The following is a 12524-nucleotide window of genomic DNA, read 5'->3' on the forward strand; positions in this document are numbered from 1 at the left end:
ACAAATCGGAGGTGGGAGAGGGGAGAAGAGGCAAGAAAATGCATACACTGACTGCTCTGGGAATTGCAGAGCATACTCTCTTCTCTAGGACTGTTCCTTTTGCACAAATACAGCAGCATTTCTCAATCGGCTGACAGCCGCCACTGGTAAATAATGGTCATACCTCACTGGCTAGGCAGAAAGCCTCTCTTTTACCAAGAGCTTATATATTTGACATACAGGTCATTTCAACAATCCCAAGCAGGAGCCTTTGGTATAAATCACTTATTCTAAAAAAATAAAACAGTGACTCTGAATCAAAAGCCATTTTAAAGAAGACCATTTTCCTATTTGGGGTAGGTGGATGGGTGGGATACGGCAAGGAAGAGATTGGGGGAAGGAAAGAGGGGTCAGGACAGAGAACAGCATCTCATTTTCACAAAACCAGTAGCATTATCATAGCTGAGAGCTAAGGGGTTTCCAACCAACTTTGATCCAACTATTGAAACCCAAACTTGCAAACTCAACCTTAACTATTTGCAATACAACATCGCTCCAATTGTGTGTCAGTTTACTCCAATTCACATGCAATCCTTACTTTCAGACATTTGAATAGCTTGTTTGTAAACATAAAAGAGGAACCCTGGATCACTGTGTTTATTTATTTATCTATGCCAAATGTTTATTAGTGAAATAGTCCTGAAGATATAATTCTACATATGGCGCTTTGATTTCACATAATATTTAAGAAAAAGACAAAACACACAGAATTAGACATATAATTCAAAGACCACCATACAACCTTTATCTTTTTTTTTAACTTCAGCAAACAAAAAATGTCAAATGACATGAAAAGTGGCAAGTCTTCCGACAATAAATAATAAATTACTTTATAATTTTTGCAATGCAAGAGCAAACAAAAAAATTTTCCTTTTTTTCCTTTTTATTTCCATAGAGAGAAAAAACAGTCATTTAAACCAATAACTATACACATCTTTGGGGGAAAAGTTCTTGGACAGACACAAGTCAAACACAATCCCGAGACGCTTGTGGCAAAATAGAGGTAACCTTGTTGCAATGCTTTATAAGTTGGTTTTTAAATCTGAATTCAAAAACCTTTAAAGTCGCTTCAGACTTCTTGATAAAGGATGGATCTCAAAAAAAGGGGGGAGGGGGCAAAGTAAAAAATAAACCAGCTACAGGATAGGCCAAGAGACCCAGGATTTCAACTAACCCCTTGTTAAAGTCAACTTAAAACATCGCAAACCAATGCAGCTCCACCTTTCTGAAAGGACTCTTTCAGCCAAGGAGGCCAGTCTCTCTTCCTGCGCTTTTGCTGGAGCTCCTGTTTGGCAAGGCAATGACAGCACCATTCAGATTAGGATGGACTAGAAAATTTTCTATTTTTGTTTTTCTCTAGATGTGCAGTGAAATGAAAATGCTTTTTTTGAGATCCTTGAATATAAATCCTTTACGTTTTAAAAACGTCTTTTATTTTTCTCAGTACTTCTAAGATCATTGAATAGCATATACTGGGTTTTGCGTTTTGTTTGCTGTTCAATTCTAGTAAAATCCCATGATTGTCTTCACAGTGTTGCTACCATATCACCTTGTCATTAAAACAGACTTCGTGCATTTCATGGAGCTTTCATTTCTTGATTCAGTTTTCATTGACTGGGTTGTTAAATACTTTCATTTCAGAGTTCAACATTATAATTTCCCACTTTCTCCAACAGGGAAAAAAAATACAGAATGAATGTTCCTCATGCCTCAATAGGACTGGCTACCATGCTGTTAGGTGTATCTGGAAGTTGAGAGGACATTGATGCTACTTCACTGCCAGTGGAATTAGAGCCCGGTCCTCCTTCTGAAAAATTGACCTGCATAGAAGGTTGAGAAATAAATAAAGGACACTGGAATAGTATTCATAAAAAGATTATAAACTCATCATATTGTGTATGTAGAAATGTTTGTGTAGATAGATATGTAAAGATACCCACATAGATAACTGAATTTTAATAAGCTTAGAGAAAGCCTAGAGGAGAAAAACTTGAGAAGAAATCCTCTCGCTTTCCCATCTTCCAAAAGATCTCTGTTTTAACTGAAACTGAAATTCCAACATTATGTTACATTAAATTATTTAAGAACAAATGTGTTTCCCACTGTAAAATGGCATCACAACTCTACTATGCATGCTCAAGATAAAATTATCCTGCTGGCTACATATTGCCCTGGGAGTAGGCGAGCTCTCAGTCTCTAGGCATCAAAGACTCTCTTCTTCAGTTGAAAAATCCGTTAACAGGCTCAGATCCTTTGACGGGAGATTGAGAGAAGGCTCCACAGAACAAAGATTAACTCCTCAGCAGGCTCATAGCTTGGGCATTCTTCCTTGTTGGTCCTCCTGCCTTTTGGCCTTTCTCTCTCTTTCTCTCTTTACATCAGGCTCTTCCTTCCAAAATGAGACCCATATATTATGACATCATCCCATTCTGATTCCTTCTTTTAACCCTAATATCTGACTCCTTCTTAAATATCTGACTCCTTCTTTAACCATAAACACATTGTACTGCTGTTGTAAACCTTCTCTAACCATGCACACCCCTGCCTCAGCTTCCCTTCCACAGCTCTCATCTGACACTAAAGTTTCAGAAAGTGCAAACATTTGGCTGCCCTGAACCCTCCCCTTAGCTTCCTTCTGTGATTCAGGTTTTGTTCAAATAACTCAACAGATTAATGGCCTTAAAATAATTTTTTTTCCTAGTTCCAGAGCCTACATTTCTTTCTACAGTAAATTTTTCCAATATGAGATTAAGGGACTTCTAGCCTCTGTACCCACTTAGCATTTGCAAACACCAGCCTGGGGCCAAGCCCTTTTAACCACTTGCCTCTGGCCAATTACCTAACTGTTGACATTGAGAAAGCAAATACCCTTCAGGTAAATATGAGGGTAAAAAGCTAACCTCAACTAAAGGTTCATTTCCAAAAAAGGGAACAAGGTTTCGGGATACATCTTTACATTTTATGAAACAAGATTCTATAAGGCTGATTACTCTTCAAGAAAAAAAATCATATATATATATATAAATACAGCATATTACGAAGGATATATATTTATTGTTCTTACTCATCTTGACTCTTTACGCCTTTTGTAGGCAAAAAGTGAATTAATTTTCTCTTCACTGGATGTGGAAAACATGTTAAGGTTTTCACAGATTAAACACTTTACTTCTGATTGGTAGAGCTCATGTCCCTTTTGCTATACATGGTACAAGGTGTGTGTCTCTATGACATTTGAACTCATACACTTGAAAACGTTTAAACGATTCTACATTTTAGATTAAGACATTCCCAGCAACGGATACCGTAACAAAAAGTATTGATCTATTTGAATAATCTTTATTGATATATTTGAAAACTGCACCCAGACATGTGGCTGCTGTTTATTGATAACGACACTGATTATGTATTATAGCATTGATTATGAACTACAATCACCTTGATTTGGGTCCTTATATATCCCATTCTCTAGATGCTCAGGAAGGATAAACTTACTAATTGCTGATTGAAATGCCAAGACGATTTCCTGAAGTCCTGGACAACTCTAAAATTCTAAGATGTATGATTCTCCAACACTGTACATCTTCTGGCACATGCTACCTAGAGTTAGGTACCTTGAAATTAATCCTTCAAAGAAGTCCTGATTGATAGAAAATTCAACCTATATGGTCAAATTATGCAGTCTCATTAAAAAAAAAAAAAAAGATGCATAAGAGGTTCGTTTTCCTTGCATTTGTCTCCCTTCTCTTCATTACCCATCTCCTTGGTTTCTCCCCAACCCTGAGCCCAAGAAGGCACCCTCCCCACTGAATCTTTCAGTGTGTGACAGTTAAACCAGAGTCCCCTGTTGGGAATTCAGCCTCTTCCATCTGGGAGCTGACACTTACCAGTTGCTGAAAAGCAGGCTGATCTATGTCACTCTGCAAGGCGAAGTCGCTCAGTACTTTCCAAGGTGGCTGGTAACTTTGTACCTCCACTGGGTTAGCCTGTAAGCCACCGTCGTGTCTCTCTGGACTGGCAGCCACCATGGGAGTTCCTGTCATCCCCTGGATATTCTGTGAATAGGCCCCCCCCCCCCCCACCAATCCCAACATGTTAATGAGCAAATTCCCTCCCTCCGTTGTCTGCACAGGCTAAGCAAATATACCCTGGTATTATCTTATCTATATAGTGGCCTTTATTGACTCAGTTAATCTGCTGTACCTATGGATATTAGCTAGAGTTCAGTTTTGTTTTATTGTGTTTTGTGTTTCTGCCTCTGTGGGCTGGACTATTAGGTCTGCATGGACCTTATTAAACCAAATTCTACTTTAACTTTCTTCTTCCCCCTTACCTTCACAGCTCAGCCCAATTCCTCCCCTCTGCCTTCTCAGGCCATAGCTTCCCAGAACTAGAAAGCTGAGGTAAGCAGGGTCTCCCTTCTGCCTCTAGACAGGGTGGTTTTCGGGGCAGTTTCAGTAAGCTGCAGATTTTTTCCAAGTAGTTCTCCTCAAGGAAGCGCCAGCCCCCGACTCCATCGCCCCCAAAGCATTTGGATCTGGTTCCTATTGTGCTATTATGCACTAACCAACTCAGAAAGTGCCCTGGCCCAGTCTTGGCCAGCCTGCCAAGTTTAATGACAGCAGGTTTTATGGCATTTAAAAATAGGGCCAAAGCAGTAAAAGAAAAAAAAAGAAAGAAAGAAAAGAAACTCTAGCTTAACTTCACCAGGAAGCCTGCAGAGTGGGTGCTTCCGTGGGCCCAAGATAACAGTGGATACTGGTGCGAGTCTCTGTGGAGGCCTGGGCTTCACCTGGAGCAGAGGGTGCTCTGGGCATGCGGGTCACCTTGGGGGAACTCCTCAGCCTGAAGGCGCACTGTACCTTACTCAAAAGTACAGTGCGCCCTGGGGACTCACAGGGCGACCTGCCCACGGAATCCCTGGATGTAGGTAGGAACCCAAGGTGTTAGTATCCCTCCCTCTTCTACTGTATGTGAGGAACTGACGATCTGAAGGTTGGCAAAACCCGGGCCAAACCTCGTTGCCGCCCGCCCTCAGAGGGGAGGACGGCGTTTCTCCGGTTCGCAGGTACAGGCGACGAGGAAGGGCATGAGCCCACCCACAAGGTTGGGACCTGGCTGCCGCTCCCCTGGCGTACGGAGCCTCCAAGCTTCCCCACTCGGAGCCGGGTAACCTCTCCCCCAAGAATGGGTGGGGGTGGGGATGAGGGGCAGTCCCGGCCAAACTCCTGCCCAGGAGCAGGATCGAAAACCGCGCGCCGGCCAGACTGGGCACCAGGAACGCACCTCGCACGCCGCATCTACTTCCCCCTCGCATTCCCTGCCTGGCCCCAGAGCCACTCACAGTTTTGTCATTGGGCTGCTGCTGCTGGAGTTGCTTCATCATGATGCTTCGCTTCTTGTCCTTGCACCGCTTGTTTTGAAACCAGACCCGGATCACACGGGGACTGAGGCCCGTCATCTCTACCAGTTGCTCCTTCATGAGCGCATCGGGCCGCGGGTTTGCGGCATAGCAGGTCCGCAAGGTGTGCAGCTGCTTCTCATTCAGCACAGTCCGCACGCGGGTGGTCTTTTCCGGCTGCTTGTGGACATGGGGCCGCAGGGCCGGCTGCCTGGCGGAGATGGGCTCCGCTGCGGGGCAAGGAGCGCCATGAGCGCTGGGCTGGCCGCTTGCTCCCCGCCCGCCCTCGCTCGCCCGCCCGCCTGCGCTAACTCGCTCGCCTGCCCGCCCGCCCGCCCGCTCGCTTGCTTGCTCGCCCGCCTGAGACACTCCAGGACAATGGCTAGTGTTTGCAGCCTCGGCACACAAAGCAGGGGGCGGCAGAGGTGGGGCGAAGAGGGTGAAAGGGAGAATAAAATCTTCCTCTCTAATCTGCAGAGGTCAATGCTGAGTAATCCCGGGCTGGAATGCAGCACCCGCCCCTCCTCGTGTCAACAAAGTGTTAGCCAAGGGAAGCAGGTTTAAAATCTGTCCCCCTGTTCGCAGCAGGCATGGCATTTTTCAGCACTGTTTCTCCTCCTTTCTCACGTTTCCTTGTGCCCAGACTGGGTCCCAGTTACATTGATTACCACCCTCTCCAGGCTCAGAATTTTCTCTTGGGCCAAGGCCACAGAGGGTACAAGAGCGCAGAGCACTTCAGGGACAGCCATAAATACTACACGAGCAGGGATTTCTGCAAGGGGAAGGCTGAGAACTCTGCCAGCACACTTTGAACTTCAGTCCGAGAGGACAATCATGTCAAGGGGCTGAAGACTTTCGCTATTTCTGCCATATCTCCAATCCTTGCTCTTCCTTCGTATTAAATCTAAAGTAATACATGGATGTTCCTGAGATGGGCAGACTCCAAGCAGTAGAAAACGGAAACTCTGTTGAGCTGCCTAGGCTCTAGATAAACGGTGGCTGGGATATGTCCCCCGCCTCCCTCCTGGTATTTTAGCTTCCTCTGCGTTTCCCGGCAAGCAGAGTGCAGGCTCCACTGAACAGGAGCACCACCCCTGGCCTTGCCCCGGTGCACACTAGTCACAAATCCCCCTGAACAGAATTCTTAGAGCTGCCAGAAGGCAGAAGGGCAAGGGAGCGCTATAGTTTCCTCACCTTCAGTGTTTAGTGGGAACTTATACTTTAAAACTGCAAAGGAGTCGATCTACTCATGACAGAAAGTCAGGTTTGGAAACACTGTCCACCTTCTTACCCACAACTTTGGTCCTGACCAACCTTACCGGGTTTCCACTCCTCTTCCTTGGGAATGAGTCCTCTTATCTATATGATACACATCCTGCACCTTCTACAACCCCCTAGTGTCAGGCCAACACCTATGGGGTCAATTTAGAGCTACAACCATGGGCCTGAAGATGAAATTCTCACCAAATCATATAGAATGAATGATTTAAAGAAACAGGCTCCCTTTAAAAGGCAATTACTGCAGATTAGCTTGTTGACAGTTTTAAATTATAGCTCTGTGCAATGGCCTGCAGTTTTTAAAATTGTATCTTTTCAGTCTTGGTCTCTCACAAAAAGATAAAAAATTTAAAAAATTTTTCGACCGTGAAGCAACTCACAAGGAAAAAGGATTTGGGAGACTAAATGACTTCAGGCCACCTAAGCTTCCTTCATTGGGTTAAAGGATGAAGCTCCAGGGACCCGGGGCTCCGCCCCTTTAATTAGGCAGCAGGAGAATACCTGGCTGAGAGCTGAAGCCCGTTTTCAGCAAGCCAAGGTTTGGAGACCAAAGCGAACTGGAAGTAATGTTTGGACGTGTGTATACACGTGTACACAAGTGGTGTACATTTATGTGTAACCATATAGACACACAGACGGTGTAGGTGTGCTCGGAGAATCAAGGGAGACAGTGAGTGCACTGAACCTTGCTGCAAAGGAGCAGAGCACAGCGCAAGCAAATTGCATACAAAACACTTCATTTAACTGCAGGCAAACACTACCACCACTCCTGTAGCTACCATGGTTGTTGTTGGCCGCCGGCACACAGGCTGGCTTAACCTGGCGCCTGCCTACCCGAGCCGGGCAGAGGAGTACCTGCCATTTGCAGTGGCCGCGCTGGATGCAGGGGACTAAGCGGGTCGCCAGCGCCCAGACTGGCTCTCTCCACCACATCGTGGTCTGCTCGGCAGAAGAGACCGTCCTCCCGAAGCGCAAATTCGTCCCCAGGGATGAGCTGGCGGCTGCAGGCCACACAGCGGAAACACTCGATGTGATACACCTTGGAGCGGGCACGCATCACGAAGTCGTTCTTGCTGAAGCCGATGCTGCACTTGGCGCATTTGATCCCGTACAACCTGTGCGGGGCGGGGTAGCGGGGGAGGCCCAGAGCGGGGAGAGAAGCACAGGAAGAGGGGGTCACTTCAGGCGGGCACTTCCCTGGCCCAAGATCCCGGGCAAGACGCCCCAAGTAAACAACATTTCCAAACAGAAGTTGGGAACAGAAGGACAGAAATGAAACCCTGCTCTCTCCCTCCCTGTCTCTCTTCCTTCCCCCATCTCTCTTTTCCCCTTCCTCCCTCCTCCCTTTTACTCCCGTTTCCTTTCCGATGAACCTCTGTCTTAGGCGGTAACTCTTAGTTCAAAACACCTAGCCTGTACCACAGAAAATGTATTGGATTCCTGACTCGGGCTGCTGCTCTAGCCATCAGTCCCTGGTTGATCTTGCAGATCTCGGCAGGAAGGAAGCCAGAAAGACTCTGGTGGCCACCGACAGCCACACTTTCACTTCCCTATCCCCCAAATTCTGCTGCTAGAAATGTCTAAAACTGCAACACAAAGTCCTCCTTCCAAGAAAAAGGAGGTAGGAGAAGGGGATTGTCACCCCACTCGGTTTGCAAACACTCACAAATAAACAAGCAGAATAACAAAATGAAACCTCTGAGCGTTTCCACATCTCCTCTTGCACAAGTACTTTCCAGTCTTTCTCCAACTATAGACTTTCTTCAGGCGGCAATGTTAACAGAACATGTCCTCTTCATTCTTCCTTGTATTATTATTATTTTTTTTAAAATCTGTGTCTGTTCCCTCAATCTTTTTCAAGTTGTTGAATCATCTACCTCTATTTCAATTTTCTTGAAAACCATGACCAGACTGAAAAAATGCAAAGACCCACTTCTCAGGTCTTTCTCACTGCTGGCCTTTCCTTACCAAGGGACAATCTTTATAGGTTCCATCTAGGCTGCACTTCCCTGGCCCCTTCTCCATCTTTCAGGAATAACAGAAGCTGGGGCATTCCTACAAACAGAAAGAATGGGACAGAGAGGACAAGATCCACATAACAGGAGGACGCATACTGCTTCTCCAACGAGAGATGTGGAAATCTAACTGTTCAGTCTGTTCTGCTTTTACAACTACAAGATTACACACACACACACACACACAGAGAGAGAGAGAGAGAGAGAGAGTTGAGAGAGAGTGGAGAGAAGGTAAAAATGATTAGGTCCTTCTACAAATGTGTATATCCAGAAGTAGGCACATGCAAACCTGTGTGCAATTGAGCAAAATACTATTTCCACAGGAGTAAAGATACTCCGGAAGTGGACTCTCCTTCTCTAGAATCTTGCGTTTACACACCAATCTAGTAAACCATGAAAACGCTCATTTGTCAGAGGTTAGAAGGTGGATTCAGAAGTTTTTCCTCCCTCCGCCTACTCAATGTGAGATCTTCCATTTCATAGGGTGAAGACTTGACTTTGGCGGTGACCACACAATTTAGAAAATCCCTCCCCCTTCCTGTACCCCGACTTCCCTTACTTCCTTTCACTCCCTCTCTAAAGTATTAACCTCCCCCAACCAGGTTAATTTTATCTACCAAGATTATCCTCTCCGTGTCATGATTTATAAAAAAGAAGAAAAAAATGCTGGATACTAAGTGAGCAGGAGCAAACTGTGACTGTATATTAAATCTTAATTAAACTTTAATAAAAGCTCTCAAGCTTCAGAAACCATTTGCCTTACAAAAGCTAATTAATTACTTGTTAACAGCCACCAGACATTTAAAAAGTGATATTTTGCTATTTAACATAATAATGATGGTGATATCTCTTCTGTTTGTTAATAAAACACATACAATTTTCTTGGGAGACTCTACTGGCTTTCTAAGGCAAAAAACAAAGTTTCTGATATATACACACAAGTCAGAGAAAACTTGAGATTAGCAAAGCCTGATGCAGAATAAATTGGAGGGGGAAAAAAAAAAAACCTCTCCAAAACAACAAAACCAAACTCAGAAAGTTCCTATGTGGTTTCAGTCTTGTCAATTTGGACAATTCGCTCATTTTATCAGTTACCAGATTTTAATGTGAGAAAGGAAGCTGTTCAATTATCTAAATATACCAATTGTTCGTAGACAGATGATGGGCAATTTGATCTGCTCTAATTCATCAGCTCAGATAAGATAAGAAAGAAGAGACAGTTAGATGTCACCAAAGGGTTAATATTTAAAAAGATTAAGTTTCCGGTGTTTTCTGCAAGGAATATTTAGGTTGGTTTTAAATTTTTCTCAGAAGGAAGTCTTACCCAAAAAATAAAAGGAGCAATACCTGTACTCGCTCTTTCAAAGTACATTTGTAAATATGCTTCGGTCAAACTTTTATTTCACCTATTGCATTGATGTCACCAAAAAAATTTGTAAGTTACTAATTTTAAAAAGGACTAAAACAAACAGAACACTGCACTATACAATAAAAGTCGACCCTATTTTAAAGTTAAAGACCCAAACTTCTCCATCTTTTAAAAATTTTGTTTTGTAAGGGGGAGAGTGAAAGAGGAAAATAATTTGTGCATCATAAATTCCAAGAGTAATTAAACAAGCCTCAATACTCCAGAATTATGAATACCACTGTTAAGGGTTTTTGTTTTTCTCCACTAAAAAATCAAATGAACAGCATAGCTTGATTTTTGTAACACATGTACAGGGTAACTTTGGCTTGCATGACTCCACAGAGGCAAACCACAAAAAGACAAAGCCACACCAAATAATACATAAAGAGTGGGGAGAGTAAGGGAAATCTCACAAAATTAAGGAAGGAGTGTAAATGCCATACCTGATATAATCTCTTTTACAGTAGGTTTTCCCATCCCTAACAAAGCATGTACAGCTCTCGTCCAAATACTGATTACACTCCGCACATTTCAAACATGCCGCATGCCATTCCAAATCCGGAGAAACCCTCAGAATATACTGATCGTGAATCTGATTGCCGCAACCAACACATAGGGAAATCAGACGTTTTTCTGAAATGAAAATAAATACATGATTGACTAAGCGTTTACTTCCTACAGAGATAAACACACTTTTAGTGTCGTTCTCTGTTCTCTTATAGGGCGTACTCTGTGAGGTTTCTTTTTTTTTTTTTTTTTTTTTTTTTTTTTAAGAGTATTGCACTTTGGGATGGTAATTGAAGTGTGCCATCAAAACCTTAACTCATTTTTAAAGGAGGTGGAATATATGTAAAATGCAGATTGGAATAGTCTACATTTGTACGCCTAGCACGCAATCAAACCCGCTCATTTTGTATTTCTTTTTATCCCCCTCCTTCCTCTTTGCTATAATCATTGGGAAAGATTATGGATAAGTCAAGTCAAAGAAAAGGTTTTGACTAGAAGCGTTAAGTGAATGCAGGGATGTCTATATTTTCCATGAAGCACGCTCTTAAATAGCACATAGGACTGGATATTGTTAGCAAGAGCAGGCATAAATACAGTTGTCACTCTTTTGCAAGTCTAATGCTAATTCACATCTCTGGGTATTGACTGTGCAGGCAAACCTTTGCAACATAATAACCTTCTCGGAGAGCTCAGGATTCCCCAGGAGGAAATCACCGCTTAGCACCAAAAAGCTAGGGTTTTGGAGGGTACACAGGCGAATTCAAACACAAGGTACGATCAGTTTCCCGAAGATAAGAACCGACAGTAAGCATGCAGGCGCGGCGGCAACAAGAAAAAGCCACCTTTTCTCTTTCTCCAGGCAATGACTCCAACTCCAAAGAGCCCTTGGCACCTCAGCCGGTGCCTGAGAGAGAACCCCGCACAAGAACAGCACACCGAGCCCCACAAGGTAAAATAGCCTCTTACTTTTTGGTGGATCTCCCATGTCTCCCATATCTGTAAGAGGGAGTAATGTCCACAGTGAAATGGTGGTTGTACAGTTGGTGAACAGCCCACAGAGAGGATGCTGGAGCTGTGGCTAAGTGGGAAATAGTGGCCCCTGGGGTTGCCAAAGCTGAAAGAGCCGCTGCTCGGCTGCGCAGCGCCCTCGCGGATCTGGGAGTCCAATTTAAGCCGGCGGAGTTGGTGGAGCGGAGGCGCTGCGGCGGCGGCGGACTCGGCGCGGCTCGGGCACCTCTCTTCCTTATCTCTTACTCAAACTTCTCTGCTCCAACTCAGCTCCATCGCCATTGGTCTGACGCAGCGCGCGGGGACGTCAGGCGAGCGCCGCGCCCATTGGCTGCAGGGCGCGCGGCGCAGCTGTTCTGATTATCATATTTCAGTCTCGCAGCCGCTGTGCGCCACTGACCGCTCGGAGAGCTCGCGGGAGAGGATTAGGGCTCCCGAGGCAACTTGCTCCGGGCTCAGCCCGTTCTCCCCCGATGCTCGGGCTGCCGGGCTGTTCTGGCTCTGGCCTCCCTCTCCTTCACCTCCTCTTCCTTCTGCCCCCTCCCGCGTTCCTTCCCGGCCGTGCCGTCTGCGCCCTCGCCTCCTGTCGCGCTACTCCTCCGCCCTCCGCTCCTGGGGTCCCCGCAGTCCGAATGGCAGCGTTGCGCGCGGGGCTCACTTTCTGCCGCTCGTGGCGAGTGGCTGGTGGGTAGGTCTACCTGTTGACGAGGTCCCTCCCGGGCTCTAGGAAACGGGGGGAACTTGGAGCAGGGCGCTTATCTTGGTTTGGTCCCACGCCGTGGCGCACATCCCCGGGGCCTAGCCCGCCTTGGCTGCTTGGGAGGGGGAGTTCCCTCCAGAACTGGCTGCGCTCGGCGCGCTAGGGGAAGAA

At 45.3% G+C, this 12524-nt stretch overlaps 1 protein-coding gene across 2 annotated transcripts; it reads right to left on the reverse strand.

Annotated features, from left to right (window-relative positions):
- Positions 1–234: 234 nt before the first annotated feature.
- On the reverse strand, positions 235–12078 carry LOC105499351 (ISL LIM homeobox 1). Of its 2 annotated transcripts, XM_011771896.3 has the most exons (6): positions 11612–11913; positions 10582–10771; positions 7571–7830; positions 5381–5667; positions 3924–4091; positions 235–1859 (listed from the first exon to the last, which is right to left on the reverse strand). In XM_011771896.3, exons 1-6 carry the CDS (start codon positions 11637–11639, stop codon positions 1743–1745), a joined length of 1050 nt encoding a protein of 349 aa, XP_011770198.1. In that variant the 5' UTR covers positions 11640–11913; the 3' UTR covers positions 235–1742. The 2 variants fall into 2 exon arrangements, with proteins under 2 accessions (XP_011770198.1, XP_011770197.1); XM_011771895.3 differs by lacking the exons at positions 235–1859; positions 3924–4091 and having other exon boundaries at positions 4112–5667; positions 11612–12078.
- Positions 12079–12524: the final 446 nt, after the last annotated feature.

Source organism: Macaca nemestrina, chromosome 6, assembly GCF_043159975.1.
Source record: "Macaca nemestrina isolate mMacNem1 chromosome 6, mMacNem.hap1, whole genome shotgun sequence".
Lineage (NCBI taxonomy): Eukaryota > Metazoa > Chordata > Mammalia > Primates > Cercopithecidae > Macaca > Macaca nemestrina.